This window comes from Mustela putorius, unplaced genomic scaffold (genome assembly GCF_011764305.1).
Source record: "Mustela putorius furo isolate JIRA1106 unplaced genomic scaffold, ASM1176430v1.1 tig00003858_pilon_pilon_pilon, whole genome shotgun sequence".
NCBI lineage: Eukaryota > Metazoa > Chordata > Mammalia > Carnivora > Mustelidae > Mustela > Mustela putorius.
In genome coordinates this window covers 1604447-1621845 of record NW_025422010.1, presented here as the reverse complement: position 1 = coordinate 1621845, position 17399 = coordinate 1604447, and the positions used below count along the sequence as shown (strand labels likewise).

Sequence of the window (17399 nt, the reverse complement as noted above, 5' to 3'; positions counted from 1 at the left end):
CTGAGGCAGCAGACCCTCACCCCATACCCATTTGTCCTAGATGGCCAGGGCCTTGCATGGGCTCCAGGGAGGGTGGACAGATGGAGCACTAGCCCTGGGGACCCAGGCCTGGTCAGGTCACTTGATACACTGTGTGATGCTGGGAAGTCATCCCCCCACTCCAGGTCTCTGCCTTTCCCTCTATAATACAGAGCCAGTAATCTTGGCTTCTCAGGAGCTGGGGAGGATTGAATCAGGTGACTGCATACCAGGTTCAGCCCAGAGCCATGCGGTGAGCAGTCACCAAGGACAGCTGGGATTATTGTCAGTGACCCATTGCTCTGTCTCAGGTGACCATAAGAGCTATAGGGGCAGATGGCGATTCCCCCAGAGCCCACATGGTAGGTGTGCCCTAGGAGAGGGAGTCTTTGGCTGCATCATGGGACCTGGGCTGTTGTTAGTTACCTGCAGATGGTGAGGCTGGGTCAGCTCCTCCTGCACAGGGTAGACCTCTCCTCTTAGGCTAGCCCTCCTGCCAACTCTGGCCTCCTCTGGCCGACCCCTCTACTGCTGGTCCCAGAGCTCATTTCCCTCTGACTTATGGTGGACCTTTCCTGGACCTTTAGCTTAGCAGGTGACTTCTCCATACTGGGTATGGTCTGGGCACAGTGGAGGAAGAAGGTGGGCCAGAGCCCCTTCCTACCTTGCCCTGGCATGGGTACTTCATGCAGGGGAATGTGGGAGGGAGGGGACATCAAACATCCGGCAGGCTGGGCCCCAAGAGATGGGCCATCTTGGACACGAGCATGGGGAGGACATACTTGGATCATGAGCAGAGAAAAAGGGGGATGTTGCAGGCCCACCAGAGGAAGAACCAGCACAGACAGAGGGTGACTAGACTTCTCATGGGGATCATTTCATAACACATATTGAAGTACTGAATCCTCAAACTAAAAGGATGGAATGTCGATTACACTTCAATAAAAATAGGCAACGTACGACATGAAAATGAAAGGCACTTGGTCTCCAAAATGTCGTGGAAGTGGAGAGTATGGGAAACATACTTGTCGGAGGGGTCATTGATGAAATGAGGCAGGGAGGGGCAGTCCATGTAGCAGATCACAGAGGTGTAAAAGGAAAAAAAAAATGCAGTGCAGACAGATTGCAGTGGAGATGGGGCCCTGGGAGAGTCGGCTGACTGGACTCTGGGAACTGGGAGCGCTGGCCCAGGGAAGCCACCTCCCACCCCTGAGCACATCAGGAGGGAAGGCAGAATCCTATTTTCCTTCTAGCTATGTATTTTTGGCTGAAGGATGCTCATGGTGAAATTACTGCTCTTTTCACAGTTGGCATTAAAAGCATAAAATAAGTCCCCAAGATTACGCTATTTCTTCTTATACAAAAGTCCCCTTGGGTTTTTGCTGTTTGGTGATGTGGGAGGGTGTGAAGGGAATCCCCATGAGGGCTCGGGGTGGGGAAGGGAGAGAGCCTGATCTGTACTTGTGTCCCTGTAATGTGTATCTCCCCACCTGCTGGTCCTCACTCAGAGCTTTGTGTAGGTCCCGGATTTGAGGAGGAGGTGCAGAGTGGCTCTGCGCTTCCCTGTGGGACGCTGTCTGGGTGCAAAGTGATCAGGAGCAGGGCTAGGCTGTGGGAAACACTTCTCTGCTCCACCAGTCCCTGACCTTGACTTGAGCACCTTTTCTCATCTGTAAAACGGGTCACAGCTAACAACCTGCTGTGTGGTACAGGTGTTAAAATAATGTGTAAGATGCTTGGTGCAGGGTGAACAAACATACTCGACTCCTAATTAGTGCTCTCCAGTACATGGAGATGCCCCTAACCACACAAGTCAGTGTCAGCAGATGGGGAGATGGTGAGGGACCCCTCCTCCTCACCCCCTGCAGGACCCCACCCTCATGGTTGGGCATTATTGGCACCCTCCAGGCTGTCCGCCTCCTGTACTCTGGCAGAGGTGTCTTTAGGCTGGGAGGGTTCTGGGGGATGCTGCAGCCTGGGGATGCTGTGCGGGGGTCTTAGAGCCATCATCACCCCCAAACCTCAGGCCCTCCAGACACATGGGCCTGGCAGGGCTCCCTTTTCTTACACTTTCCCCACTTGAGGTTGTTTATTCTTTCTTTCTTTCTTTTTTTTTTAAGATTTTATTTATTTACTTGAGAGAGAGAGAGTGAGAGAGCATGAGAAGGGGCAGGGTCAGAGGAAGAAGCAGGCTCCCCACTGAGCAAGGAGCTCAATGCGGAACTTGATCCCAGGACTCCAGGATCACGATCTGAGCCGAAGGCAGTTGTTTAACCAACTGAGCCACCCAGGCACCCCAAGGTTGTTTATTCTTGATGTTCATTTCAAAGTGATTGTGCCTGAATGTGTGGATCAGGGGAGAGGAAAATGCAAGCTGGGCCTGGATCGTGTCTCCGGACACTGTCTCACAGGTCAGCCGCTCACACTCACAGCACGGCAGCACGAGGCTCAGCTCATTCAGGTTATTTTATTTTCTTAAAGTAGACAATCTTTAACTTTCATACAATCACCAGCTCCTCTTTCCCTCCGTACATCTCTTAAAGTCCTTGGCTGTGATCCTACACACTGACCTTGGACATACGGATACCGAACAGAGGCTGAGAGAAAAGGAGGTTTGGCAAGGGCTCTGGCGGTGCCTTCCCTCTTGATGGCAGGGGTTTCATATTTACATGCAGCCCTGGGCTAAGGTCCTTCCATGGTGGCAGGTGCCACAGGCCCTGGGACAGGCAGGGCCAGAGTGCAAGGTCCCAGCAGGGCCTCCCTCAGGCTACAACGCCGGCTGAGCCTTCACAGGAGTCGACGTAGCTCTCGGCCCATCTTGGGTGCAGGGCATGCAGGGGCTGGGGCCCCATCTCTCGCTTCCCCTTCCTCCACTTGCAAAGCCACGAATAATTTACTCTTTAAACACCAAGACATTTAGCTACTGTTTGTTCGCTCCTCGGTGAAGAACCTTCTTGAAATACATCACGTTTATTTTCTGAAATAAAAACAAAGCAGAAACCGCACCGGAAACAGGAGGACGCTGCATGGGCTTATGTACAACGCGGCCCTATGAGGCTGCCACAGGGTGGCCGTCAGCCCCAGTGTCGCTCGGGAGCAGAGGGACAGGCTCATCCAGGTAACAACTTTTACACTCAGCAAGCCAGACACAAAAAGGACCACCTGAAAAAAAATATGTTTTGAAAATCTGCATTTTAAAAAAGAATACTCAACTGCATTTGAAATTTTCCATAATTCTGCGAAACACCACGAGATTTGGCCAAAAAAAAAAAAAAAAAAAAAAAAAAGATGTCAGAGGAGAAGAAAAACCAGGGTTTCATTTATAAAACATCAGACTGGTAGAAGAAAAGCTGGAATCCAGCTGGCCGAGTTCGAAACAAATCGTGCCACTCCTGTTATTGTGTGGATTTTTGCTGCATATTCTGAAGCTGTTTAAAAAGAGCTGTGAGTGGCTAGAGGTCTGGTTAGTGGTGTCATCTGGCCTCGCACCCTGGTTCCAGAACCAACATGGTACAGAGCAGGCCAGCAGTAGGCGTGGCCAGCAGGGAAGGCGCACGGACCCTGCTCTCGTCCTCCCTTCCGGTCAGTAGCAAGGTCCCCAATCCGAAGCTTGGGCAGACCTGGTGTTCCTCCAGATGACCCAGCTGCCTCTCCTCCTAGTCCCACAGGGACACCTCCCCCCCCCACCCCATGCAGAGCGGGGCCAACTCGGGATGGCAAGGTGAAGGGGCAGGAAGGGCTCGTAGTGAACTTGGTGACAGCTGCTTAAGTCTTCAAGAGGCTCCAACACTTTGGGGAACTTGGCCATCTCCAGACTGTGTGTGTGTGCATGTGTGTGTGTGTCTACCTACCTAGCAATCTATCCATATATATTTATGTTTGCGGAAACGTGGGGGCCAAGGAGGTGGAGGGGCGGAGGGGACATTCATCAGGCCTCCCCTGTTTTCTGCCCCTGGGCTGGGTCTCCCTAGCACGAGTGGGGGTGTGTGACACCCCAGGGGATTCGCCACAGGCAAACTGGCCAGCCCGGCTCCTCAGCAAAGGCCTATGTACTTGAGATTGTTCTGTATGATGACGTCTGTCACCGCATCAAAAACAAACTGGATGTTACTGGTGTCGGTGGCACAGGTGAAGTGGGAGTAGATCTCCTTGGTCTCCTTGTTGCGGTTCAGGTCCTCGAACTGCCGCTGGATGTAGACAGCGGCCTCCTCGTAGGTGTTCTGGCCCTTGTACTCCGGGAAGCAGATGGTGAGCGGAATACGCCGGATCTTCTCCGCCAGCAGGTCCTTCTTGTTCAGGAAGAGGATGAGTGAGGTGTTGATGAACCAGTTGTTGTTACAGATGGAGTCAAAAAGGCGCAGGCTCTCTGCCATCCGACTCTGTGGGCAGGAAAATGCTGGCGTTAATCAGGGGATGCAGCATGGAAAGGCTCTAGGCTGGCGGCCCTGATGGGAGGAAGCCCCCTGTGGCAGGCTCTCCCAGCCCGGCACTGGCCCCGGAAATACCACCCTCCTGGTGGGAAGTCCTTCCTCTGCCAGGCCAAGTCTGTCTTTGCCTGCCTCCTACAGGCTCTGGGGCCCCTGAGGGGGCTGGTCCCACCTGCGGCACCCTGACAGGTCTTTGTAAGGGGATGTTCTGCTTCATCAGACCCTTCTCTGCGGCCTGGGGCTGCTGCACAGCGTCCGTTGGCCACAGGGACGCGGGCAACTCCGTACTCACAGCTGAGGGCCTCATCTCCTGCTGTCCTGTGCTAGCTCAACGCGCCCGAGCTGCCATCACGTCTCCCTCAACCTGAGTGTGGCCAGCCTCCTGCCCAGCCAGCAGCTCTGGCCCATCCTCCAAGCCTCAGTGCTGTCACATGGTACCGTCAGTCCTCATCCAGATCTGTGAGTGGAGAGCCTGTGCTTCCAAACCAAAGGCTCCAATCTAGAGAGTTGGGGAAGGCTCAATCCCCTGTGCCCCGCCAGGATCTTGGGCTCATGTGAGGACAGTGGCCCAGGAGGCTCAGTGACCCCAGTGGCACTGGCCCTTATTTACCCCCATCTCAGGACCTTAAATGGGTTGTAGTGACTGAGTTTTTAAGGAACATAACGCATCTGTGTGACTCCCAAACTCACCGTTTCCACAGAGAACCGATGACTCTAGCTTCTAAAAGGACTGCTGGTGAGTTACTATGGCAAAAGCTACCCTTCATTTCAAAATAAAATGAACAAGCCAAATGTCCAAACAAAGCCCGGAACTGGTTTAGTTTAGATCTGAGGTGTCGGGTTTCAGGACTCTCTGACCAGACTGTATCACCAGTCGTGTGGGAATGAGGAAGGAAGCCACAGCTGGTGCTGATGGTGTGGCCACAGCATGCCAGCTGGTTCAGACCTTGCACCTTCCTATTCCCATTTTACAGATGAAGAAACTGAGGCTTGGGGAGACGGGAAATGTGCTCCAAGTTCCACGGCCAGGAGCTCAGGCTCACTGCAGCATGGATGGGCAGTGCTGTTAGCCTAAGTGAGGTCACCCCAGATGGGGGTGTCCAGGAGGATGCCTCAGTGAAACCCTACTCTCCTGGAGATTTGGAACTGTCTGAGGTACATAATGGAACAGCACCAGTGCTGAGAGGGAAGCAGCTCGAGTGGGGAAAGGAAGCTCAGAGGTACTTGTCATGACTCTCCCACCTCAGAGAAGCTGCCCTGGGATTCCATAGACACCTTGGAGTTCCTATTTTCTAAAACTGATCTTGTGCCTTGTTTAGAATGAGCTCAGGAATACCAGAAACTCTGGAAAGTGAGTGGTTTGGGAGAGAGTTGGGGAAGACTCAGTCCCTTCCCCAAGGGGGAAAAGGGTGGGGGAAAGGGGGGCGGTGACCTTTCTGTAGAAACAAGATAAAGGAACCCCAGCCCCAGCAGTGCCTGGAGGAGCCCCACAGTGTTCCCAAATGTGAGATAAGTGGTGGTCTAGGAATGTCACATTTTACTGGGGAGTAATTAGCTCTAATGGATTCTTGGAAGCCACATTGTAAAGCCTAACAGAGCTATCAATTCTCTTAGGAATGATGTCATAATCAGGGCCTGTGCTTCTGACCCCAAATTTCGCATCAGATAAATAACAGATGGAGTCATTAGCACGCATGCATTAATTCAGTGAGCAAACACTGGCTGAGCATGCCCTAAGGGCTAGTGACAGGTCCCAGCTCTCATGCCAGGTGATAGAGCCCAGAGAGAGGTCTGGGACTTGGAGTGTGGGGGATGGGTTGGCCACCAGCAGGTGGAACCTAGCAGGCTAGTCCCCAAGGGCTGGGCCCTGGGTGTTGAATTGGGGTTCACGGGTTGGGAGCCAGGCAGAGGAGTCAGGACATGGCTAGGGTCCTAGAATGGGTATCTGCTGGGTCCCTGGGGTGAAAGCCAGGGGCGCTCTTATACCGGGTCTGAGCCCAGCAGCTCTGGGCAGGCTGTGGAGTCCAGGCAGTGGAGGGGCAGGAGGGCATTCCCAACATGCTGAAATAATGCATATGTGCTGGCCAGAGTTCACACTGAGGCCTCTGCTGGTCAGTCCCTTGAGGGCAGGCCCTCTGTGGCACTGGGACAGTTAACAGGCCACACGACCCCTCCCACCCCACAGCCACCTCGCCACTCTTCCTGCTCAGCACACAGCCCGGGTTCCTAACTTCAGCCCCAACTGACCAGTCCTTCCTGTCCCACATGAACCTCCACCTGACTGACAGTTCTTGGCAAGTTTTTGGACCCTAGACATCTCTCCAAGCCTTACTTGGGAATCTGGGAACTCAGGCACTTCCTTACAGGCAGTCATGCCCTTGGTAGTGCCTTGCAAAATGCTGAGAGGATCGCTACTGCCTAGGACCACAGAAGGGAGGCTCCCTCACGTGGGGCCCTTGCCCCATCCTGGGGCTCTGCTCGATTCCCTGGCATCTGGGGGCTCAGGTTTCCTGCTGCTCTCTCTTCCTTGGGACAAACCACAGGTAACCACACTGGCCATTATTTATTACACACCTGGGAGATGATGGGCATCAAAGAATAACCACAAAATCTGTCTGTGTAGACACTGTGGCTGTGCAAGTGTTGTCAGGTGGGATTCCGCACTGCCTGGGGGACACATTGACCAGAGACCGGCTTGTGGAAACATACACGGGCTTCAGAGCTTAGGAAGCACTGGGCTAAATGCTTTGCTCCACCTGTTACCCCCTACTGCTCCCTGGGTGCTCGTGGCCTACATGTGTGTTGCTGCTGCACCAGGCTCCTCTGTTGGGGGGCGGGCAAAGCCAGGAGATGGTGCGTGGGAAGGATGGGGCCCTGGGGCTACCCCTGGGGACTCAGAGCCCTTGGTGCTCCTGTCATTGCGACACGTGCATTTCTGCATCACAAGTGAGCAGAGCAGTGTCCTGACACCTCAAAGCACAGAGCATTGTAAAAGGAACATGATGTTTTGGGCAGTAACTCTTGAAACTACATGAGTGTGAGTTTGGGAGGAATGAGTGCCATGGGTTCACCTCTCCGCCCCACCTCTGCGTCTTCCTTCCTCCTCTCTCCATGTTCCATTCACCCTCTGCAGCTGAGCTGTAGGCCCCTTCTTCCCGGAAGCTCCCCTGACTTCTCCCACCCCCACACCCCTGTTCACCTTCCTGCAGCACATGTCTGGCTATGTACCCTGTACCAGGATAAAGTCCCAGCCCCTCAGTCTGGTCTTTAGGGCCTCTCCTGCCCATTCCCCAAACCCCTGGCCCTTGGTGTGTTTGGACACCAGCTATGGCCCCATTCTTCTCCTCCTTGGCCTGGATGGGGTTCCCCCTGCCACCCAGTTCCCTTGTGACTCTGCCCACTTGGTATCATTAGCTGTTGCTGAGGGTCCCAAAGGTGGTAAGCCAGGGTTGGGCACGATCCTTGCGCAGTCCAAGCAGGCCGCTGGGCCCCTAGGGCAAATGAAGCCAGGGGCAGCTTTGGAATCATTGCTAGCACATCACCTTCTTGTCCTGTGAAACTTCTGTTAGCCTGATACAGACATCCTCTTGCACCCCGAATCTGAAAAGCCTGCAGGGCATGTCTGTGCTGCAAACAGGGGTGCTACCCATTTTACGCATTGGGAGATGGAGGCTTGGAAAGGCCAACTCCCAGGGCTCAGCTAAGAGCCTGTGTCTCTACCAACATGTTCTCTTCCAGCAAGAAGCCCTCCTTGCCTTTACCACTCTAGCTGCCAGCAAAGCAGTGGTCATAGGTGGCTCCCCTAGAAGAAAGCACACCCACCAGTAGCCCCCAGCAGTGCCAGCCTGGGGCTCTGATACTCAGCCAGCTCTCTCCAGGGCCTGCTCACCAGCAAGATGGCCCTTTCTAAGAGTCTGGGGTTTGTCTGCACATTCATTCATATAAATAACATGGAACACACAATTCCTATCAGAAGTGTGGGCAATGGTGGGAGTCTCAACCCAACAGTGAGAAATCAGTGATCTGTAATAAACCATGTCAGACAGTGGAGGGAGCTGGGTGGCTGGATGTTGTCCCTGGAGTGGTAAAGAAGTCATTTCTTGGCTATTTGCCAAAAAAACAAAAACAAAAACAAAAACAAAAAAACCCACAACTATTCAGACAGGTCCAAATACACTCAATGCCACTGAATAGGCTTTCCCTCAGGTGGCCTGTGGATGTCACTGAGCAGGACCTAATGTAATGACCTGTTCCTTTTCTTTCTTTCTTTTTTTTTTTTTTTAAGATTTTTATTTATTTATTTGACAGAGAGAGAGAGAGAGAGACAGTGACAGAGGGAACATAAGCAGGAGGGGTGAGTGGGAGAAGGAGAAGCAGGCTTCCCACTGAGCAGGAAGCCCAATGTGGGGCTCAATCCCAGGACCCTGGGATCATGACTTGAGCCAAAGGCAGATGCTTAAAAATCGAGCCACCCAAGTGCCCCTCCAACTTTGAGGTTTTATTTATTTGAGATAGAAAGAGAGAGAGAAGGCACAGCCAGTGAGAGGGGGAAGGGGAGAGGGAGAAGCAGATTCCCCGATGAGCAGGGAGCCTGACATGGGGCTCAATTCCAGGACCCCAGGATCACAGCCCAAGTCGCAGGCAGATGCTCAACTGACTGAGCCACCCAGGTGCCCCTAATGACCTGTTCCTAAGGAGCTTGCTGGCCTGTGAGTGTGGAGTCTTTGCTTAGTGTTGAACTTGGCAGCAGAGGCCTTCACCTGGCATATGGCTACTCTCAGTACCTCTGGTGGCCTGGAACGGACCAGCTTCATTTTGACGCCCATGGCCAGGGTGAGCTGGGGTGTGAAAGGGAGCCTGCATTTGGTGAGGGGAATGCTGCCCCTCAGTTCTGATTCTCTGCGAAGGCTCTCCTGGTGTCACAAAAGTGCTATCCCTGTCCCTGGTTATAAGCACAGGGTCTGGGGCCAGAGGCCTGGTGTTTGCTGTCACCATCAGTTTTTGATGAGCCTTGAATAAGTCGTTTCTCTTCTTTGGGCCTCAGTTTCCTCATGTACAAAATAGGATGGTCATGGCATTCAATGTCAGGACCACTACGAGGAGAAAGGAAGGTGCTGGTGTGAGGCCGCTGTTGCCCTGTGGGTGCTCTCCCATGCCACTCACTGCCCTTGCCCTGGCACAGGGGGTCTGTCATCTCCTCTCAGCTCTTGGCAGCAGGCCCCCTCCCTGCACTGCCCACACAGAGCTGCTCTGGGATACCATGGGCCCCAGTGCAGGAACAGCTCCATGGGCTGGAGGGAGAGAGACCTCTCTGCAGACCTGGGCTCAGCCAGCCAGCCCGACAGGTTCCTGGGCCCTGCAGCACATCTGTTCCCACTTGGTTCCTCAGGGCGCCTCCTGTGACCATTCAGCCTGCAGATGCGACGGCCACCGGGCCCTGTGCTCACTGGCGTGAGGCTTACCTCCTCACAGGAGGTTCCCTTAGCTTTTTAGTGGTGCACAGGACAGCCCCAGGTGCCAGGCGGAGCACCTCTAGTGACCACTGCTCCCCGATTTGCTAGGTCAAGCCCAGGAGCTATGACATGGCAGGGCTGACTTTGGTTTCCTTGCATGCTTGCAGCTTGCAGAGGGCTGCTTCAGAGACCCAGCCTTGAACCCAAGCACGGATACTAAGGACAGCACTTGCACTTTGCAAATGAGTGGAATGGGCCCCACAACAGGCAAAGGGGTTGGTCCAGATGTTTCCTGCATGGCCTGTTCTAGCATGTCTGACTCCCACGGATTTGAGAGTTCATTGGCCTGCCTGAGGGAGAGGGACCAGCAGGTGTCTTCCAGGCCATGGTTCTTGGGTCCCTCTCTGAGTGAATTCTGGCTCCCTCCATGACTGGGGGGAGCACTGCTCAGCCCTCCCAAGGCACTATAGTTTCTAAAGAAAGGTAGGGGAACAGGTAAGGGAGCTGGCTAATGACTCCCAGGCTACCAGCCTGCTGTGGGTCTTTCTAATCTGTCCTTCTTGGGGGCTCATTTCAGTCTGCCAACCCTCTTTCCTCCTGCCAAAGCCTGTACCAGCTTCCCGAGCCTCATGCAGCTTGCTTCCACAACCTGTAAGAGTATGCAGTCTGGGGTGCAGTGTATCTGCAACTTTAGATGCCTTTGGGGCGCACTAGGGGCGGTGGCCTGATTGTGGAGTGGGGGACCCTTCAGCATCTCTTTACCATAAGCCTAACAAAACTGTACAGTAATGTACACGTCACTTTCCAGCAGCACCGAACTGTGGGCAGGCAGGTGAGAGAAAGACCTCCATCCATCGCACCCCCTCTGAAAGACACCTGTTGCTCAGTGTGCCCGGAGGGCAGGGTCCTTCCTGTTTTCTCCTCATAGGCCACCACAGGTGTTCTGTTAGGACACAGGTCCTATTTGTGGTGATTCACTGACCACCCCTGGATGGAGGGCCAAGCTATGGGGAAGGGGCATGAGCATGCTCTGAAACCCTCTCTGTCCTCAAATTTCTTAACTGAGCTCCTGGGGCAAAATCAGGAACCCCTCACGGGGCACACTGGCTCTGCATGATCTGGGTGTTCCCATCCTTCTCCCAGCCCCTGCCTCTATGTGACTCCCTGTTTCTGGCCCTTACCTGCTCTGAGACGCCTTGCACAGACTGCCTCTAGACTGTGTCACTCTGGGCAAAATGCCTGCTTCTTGGTGCCCCAGCCCCATATCTGTGAGGCGAAGGCAGGGATACCAGCTTCACAAAGGGTGCTGGCTTTTAATGGAGAAAATGTACACAAAGACTCACACTCCTGGTTTTTGTCATTTGTATGGGGCGTGGGTCCTCTAGCTACCTCTTGGGCCTTGAGTCCCTATCTGGCACAGGCATGTGGCACCTGTCCAGGTGTGCCCGGCCCGACGCAGGTGCTCAGTGACCCCTGCTGGCCTGTTAACATCACATGGGTCCCCCACTGTCCTATTCTAGGAAAAGGCAGGCTGTGCAGACTCTGCTCCTTGCTCCCTGTGGGGCCCCCAGGAGGCCTGGGCCCGCTCCAGGTTCCCTTGGTTTCCATACCAGCTCCCAGCTCTGTAGTCCTTATAGAACACTAGTTCAGTCCATCCTGTTCCCAACATCATGTGGACACGCATTCCAAGGGTGATGGGACCAGTACCTGTCTACCCTGCAAGATCACACTGGTTTTGGGCAGCCATATGCAAATGCTGACTCATGCTGAACACACCATCAACCAGGCCTTTGGAACACAGGAGAGGCCGACTGGGGGGCCTGCCCTCTACTGATGGGCATATTTCATGGAGTGGGGGATATGCTAGGAGGTGGTAGCATGTGATATGTGCATGACTGGGGAAGGCTCTGTACTGACCCATTCTGTGTCCCTGCCTGCTCCCTCTCCACCAGGTTCCCACCCCCCAGGGTCCGGTACAGGGCTCACTGGTCACAGCACAGGGCAAGGCAGCTGGCCCAACGAGGAGTCCACAGGGGTCTCCAGCCTTAGACCTCACATAAAATGCTGGTGACATCAAGGTTTCAACACTTCCCAGCATCCTTGGGTCCAGGTGACTTGGAATTCCAGTCTGCCAACACTTCCACACTCCTTCCTTGCTGAGCCCCTGCATTCCTCACTCCTTCCTTATCTCCCTGGTAGACCTTCTCCAGGGGCTTTTCTGCATGAGATGCTGTTCTAAGTGTAAGGGTGATGGAGAGGCGAGCCAACGGCCCTGTTCTCAGCGAGCCAGTCCTAGGGAGGATGAAATGAATGAGGTGGTGTGGCGGCTGTAGGGTGGCCAGTGAGGGTCAGAACCTTGATCTGCCAGCCACTGGCTCTTAGCTATCCCAAGCCTGTTTCCCCACCTGCATTGCCCCCTCTCAGGGTGGCTGAGAACTCAAGTGTGACATTCAGGGAAAGCTCAGTCCTCATGGCTGTGGTGGCCATCATGGGTATGACTGAGATAAAAAGGGGGACTTCCTGGAGGGGGCATCTCTCCTGCGCCTTGTGGGGGGTAGGGCAGGGAAAGGCACTAGAGTAAAGATCAGCAAAGGCATGGAGCTTTAGTGCGGACAACCTGGTAGAGGGGATGGAGGGGATGCAGTGGGGGGCCAGGGCCTTAGCACTGGCTCAGCTGGGCTCCAGAGCCTGGGAGGCTCTGTCCTGCCCTGGGACTCAGTTTCCTCATCTTCAGGATGAGGTGTCAGTCTTGTTATAACCTGGGAAACTCAAGTCTGTGCATTATAGAAAAGCCTGGAGTGTTTGTTCCTGGGAACTGTGAATTCAGCTTTTCACACTGGAAGTAGGGCTGGGAGGCTGGGCTATGCACATGAATGAGTTCCATTCACAATGGATGGAGCCAGCCCTCTGGCCACCCACCCCGTAGCTGGGCCACCAGGCCTGGCCCCGGGCAGCAAAGTGCCAGGTTCCAAGGGCACTGAGAGCAGGACCAGGGCACTGGGGCTGCCTGGCAGCACCATGGCTGGATAGGCCAAAGGGGAAGTTTCATTTGGGGTTGGACCTCAAAACTGGCACCCTTTATGAAGTAACAGCCAAGCCTCTGGCCCTTCAGGGCTTCCTCTGTGGTGGAAGCTTGGGGGCACCAAGGTCTGGGAGCTGCCTGTCAGCTGGCGGGTGTGGTCTCATGGGTGGGGGAGTGCTGACCCACTGAATGGCATGTCCCAGTGGTCAGCCTGGCAGCCACCCTCACTGCAATGCCAACTGCCCCTCCCCCAACCAGGGGAGGCAGGGGAAGCCCAGCATCCTAAACTCTGGGCTTGGTAGGTGGGAGAAGCCTCCAAGACTTCCCCGGCCCATCCTGAGCCCCACTAGGGCTTTGGTGTCCCCAGACTTCACCAGAGGGAGGAGGGCAAGCGGGCCCCACCCTCAGACCTGTGCCCTGAGTCCCTGGCAGGAAGAGCGTGGGGTGGGCGGGACCTGTGTTAGACATGTTTGCAGCTGTTGCCCGGTGTGAAGACAGACAGGGTTGTGCCTTGAGAGTAAAATCACTTCAAGGATTGTGTCAGTCACCCAGGGAAACAGCTTATTCTTTGTCTCCAAGGAAGTAGGGGGCGGGGGGCAGGTCTTTGGGGGCGAGAGAGGAGTATGTGTATATTTCTCTTCATGTAAAGCTGCAGAGAAGTCTAGGATGGCCTGGGGGTGCTCAGGTGGCCTTGCTGGGTGGCCACGGGAAGCTGGTGGAGGCTGTTTGTGGGGTGCCCCCAGCCCAAGGCTCCGGGAGCAAGAGGCCAGTCTGGGCCCAGATTGCAGGTTGCTGGTGGCCCAAAGCCCTTTGTTTCCCCAGCCAGTCCACTAAGGGTCCTCATCCTTCCAGGGTTCAGGTCTCTTTTGGACTCCAGCTTGTTCATGGGGTGCTCAGAGGTACAAAACCCTGGAATGTATCTCCCCGCAGGTAGACAGGGTGGTGGTGGCAAGAAGCAGAGTGCAAGCCCCAGACTGGGCTGGAGGCCTCCTTGAACTGTGCCTTGGGGTGGGGTGGGGGGCAGTTACCTAGGGGAAGCAGTGGGGGAGGGAGAGATACTCTGAGGAGCAGGAGACGGTGTGATTCAGGGGTAAGAAGGATGTTAGGACCAGCAGAGCCTCATCTGGGCTTAGGCCTTGTGCTGTTGTCACAATGTTAGGATACCCTGCTCTCCTTTCAGAGCAGCTATGGCCAACAGTCAGGAACTGTGGTCAAGCAGCCTTCTTGGGCTCCAGGACACCCTTTGCCATTCATCTCTGCTGAGAAGCACCTCCTGTCAGCCTACTTCCTGTTCCCATGTGCCACAACACCCCAGGCCTGAGACTTTCTGGGGTCTCCCCGGCTGCTGGGCTGAGCTCACCTTGCCTTGCCTGGCTGGAGACTGGAGATTTGTGATGGCATCCTGAACCTGTGGACAGATTGCTGTGCTCCAGGGCAGGCCTGCCACTCTCCTTTGAGCTGGAGTTGGGGAGAGGGAAGCACTGTACACATCTGTCTGAACATGAGGGGCTTGGGACGCATTTGGGGGACAGTAGAAGGTTTTGCTTTGCAGACAAGCAAAAACCACAGAGGGAGCAGCAGTGCCACTCCTCGGCAGAGGCCCACTGCGGGAGCAGGTGGAGGAGGCCTGAGTCATGTTGACTTGCACCTGCAGGGACGGGGACAGGATGCTCGGAGCTCCCCAGGCAGCCCCAGCTCAAGGCTGTCGCCTGCTGGAATCTGTGTTTCCTCACTCTCTTCCTCTGCCCCACAGTATGTGTCCCCTCACTGGAAGTGTCTCCCAGAGGGCAGGGTCTCTGTGCTCAGCTCACTCATGCCTGGACATAAATCACCATAATCCTGTGCGGACAAGAGGGCCGATGTGGTTATGGCCCAGCCACCCACAGGGAGACAGCAGGCAAGGAGTTCTCTGAGTTGCCCTCTGGGCTCGCCAGGCTGAGGAGCACCGCAGCCCCTTGGGTCCTTCCAAATGCTGAGCTGCTGAGAGTCTGTCACAGCAGCTGCCGCCCAGGGTGGCTGCTCCCCTCCCGCTGTTGAGCTGAGTACTCAGATGCTCAGCAGACTCACTGTTGTTTCCATGACAACTGAGGAGAAAGCCTCCACCCTCAGAGCCTCACACCGCAACACAGACCAATGGCAGGAGGAGGCTGCTGATCTTGAACTGGGCCAGGCGTCGCTTCACAGGGGCACACAGGCCTGACCCTGGCCGGCTGGCCTGAGAAATGTTGGCCATAACTACCTCCTTGTTGGGATAGAGGGGTGGGGAGGGGGTCTGGGAGTTGAGGGGACCCTCAACTGTCCCTTCCTGAGGGACAGGGTAGTGGGCAGTGGAGAAAGGAGGTTCTCCTAGTGACCTGCTCCTGGCTGAAGCACCCCTGGGTGGAGGGGGCCTCCCCATGCAAGAGGAGGTTAGATGCTGGCAGTGTTACTGAGGGACTACTGGATAGTGCCTTGCCCTTGGCAGTGTTAGCCTGTGGCAGTGTTAGACTCAACTTTTGCCCCTGATGGCTCTGGACCTTGCTTCCTTTGTGTGGAGGCTACCATGATGCCTGGATGTCCAGCTCTGTTCATCTCAGAAAAGAGGCTATAAGGGGATCTTCCCAATATTCCCATTTTACAGATGTAGAAACAGGCTCAGAGGGTTTGCCTGACCTGCCTAGGCCCAGCTCCTAGACCTACCACTCCCATCCCAAGGAGAGTCTCAGACAACCACAGCCACCCCTCCCACTGCTATTGGTACCCCTCCCAGTGCTCTTGGCCCCAGGAAAGGGGGACATGTCTGTGGACAGAGCTGGAGACCGGGGTCATTTCCAGACCAATCTGGTTAGCATTTCCCACTTCCTCCTGCAAATGTAAACGCTGCCTTGCCAGACTGGAGAACTGGATTAATGAGGCTAATGAATCATGAGCCCCTGACTGTCCCTGGAGCCAATCTGCAGGGACAGCACAGAAAGGAGAGACACCAAGGCAATGTGGGGGAGCCAGGAAGCACTGTCGCTCACCATTCGTTCCTCCTGGGCATTCAGGGCCTCTGGGGCGAGCAGCATTCTCCCTCAGGACAGCCCCCACTTTCCACTGCTGCCAGGCCCAGGTTAGCTGCCCATCCTCCAAACCTAGGTCCTCAAGGCTGTGGAGCTACGCTGGTCTTGAGGCTGTGGTTAAGCCCTCAGGATGGCCAGGCTGAGAAAGATGGACACAGCGCTGTCCATGCACAGGGACAGCAGCTCCTGCCACTCTCTCCCCTCCATCTGTCACAGCCATGGGGGGCTTCCTCTCCTCTGCACCATCCACACTCCCACTCCATGCTTTCCTATCACACTCTGTTCTCGTGGCCCCAGGCCCAGCCCCAGGCCTCCCCAGTGTAGGCCCTGGCTACCCTTGCTCTCTGACCCCTGGTCAGGTGTCCACTCAGATCAGCATCTGACCCCCCTTTTCTCCCTGGCTTATTTCAGCTCTAGGGCTCCCCAGATGGCATGTGTGGGACAGTCTGGGAGGGTCAGTGGCTGATCCCTTACTGAGGCAGGAAGCAACCCTTTAGGGTAGGGGCCTGGGTGCGGGGCTCTCAGACTCTGTTCTGCTCCAACAGGGCTGCCCACCCACTGTTTGACCAGGCTCATGGAGGACTGCCTTGGTTCTCCTTGAACTTTGCTCGACAGCTCCGGGTCCGGCTAGCCAGGAGACGGCAGTTATTTTCGGCTCTCATGCAGTGAGTCACAACAGAAATGTGGTCAACAGGCAACAGCGTGAGGAAGCTGGACACTCAGCACCCCCCACTGAGCACCGCTGGCCACAGCACCAAGATGCAGGCCCACCTCCCCACGCCTGCGGCTTTGGCTGCCCTTCCAGTCCCTTTTCTTTGGACCCCAGTTGGTCACTTGGCTGTACCTTAAGCTCCCACTGAGTGTAGTGCGGACTCTTGCTTCGAGAGAGAGAGAGAAGAGCAAGGGGCAGTCCTGGCTTATGAGAACAGAGCCCCCCTAGGGGAAGGACACATATGCCACTAACTGTCAAGCACCACACTGTGCAAGCTGGAGGGCAGGCGGCACAGGGCAGGGAGCATGTCTAGGCTGGGCACTGATGGATGAGCTGACTTCTGCCACCAGAAGTCACCCTAGCTGAGGCTGGGGGAGCAGGTGGCTATGGCATGCAGAGGACCCCATGTCAGGCTGTGGGCTCTGCCTGCACCCCGTCCCATTGATGGTACCTCCAGACACAACTGGAATCCATCTACACCTCTCCCTGAAGTGCTCCCCCTTCATCTCTTGCTAGACTGTCTCCAGACTTTCTGCTCTGTGGCTCTCCCCATGGCCCTACCACAACCAAGCCTACCCCTTCCAGTCGCTTCTATCGTAGACAGTGATAGCGTGCTTTCCCCCAGCTCCCTGACACATCCTTCCCCTCCCTGCCTGAGGGCCTCCGCTATGGCTGTGCTGTTCCTTCCCTGGGGTTCCCACAGAGAGGGTCACTCTCCAATGCCCT

The 17399-nt window shown here is 55.3% G+C and overlaps 2 protein-coding genes across 3 annotated transcripts in view; one reads left to right on the top strand and one right to left on the bottom strand.

The window, feature by feature from the left end:
* Positions 1-17399, top strand: part of RSPH14 (radial spoke head 14 homolog) — an 80013-nt gene that overhangs the window by 15017 nt on the left and 47597 nt on the right. The window lies entirely within an intron of this gene.
* Positions 2467-17399, bottom strand: part of GNAZ (G protein subunit alpha z) — a 52116-nt gene continuing 37183 nt past the window's right edge. Inside the window, exon 3 of the mRNA XM_045065235.1 lies at positions 2467-4397. Within this exon, the coding sequence (XP_044921170.1) occupies positions 4053-4397 (345 nt within the window). The 3' untranslated portion in view covers positions 2467-4052. The remainder of the gene's footprint in view (positions 4398-17399) is intronic.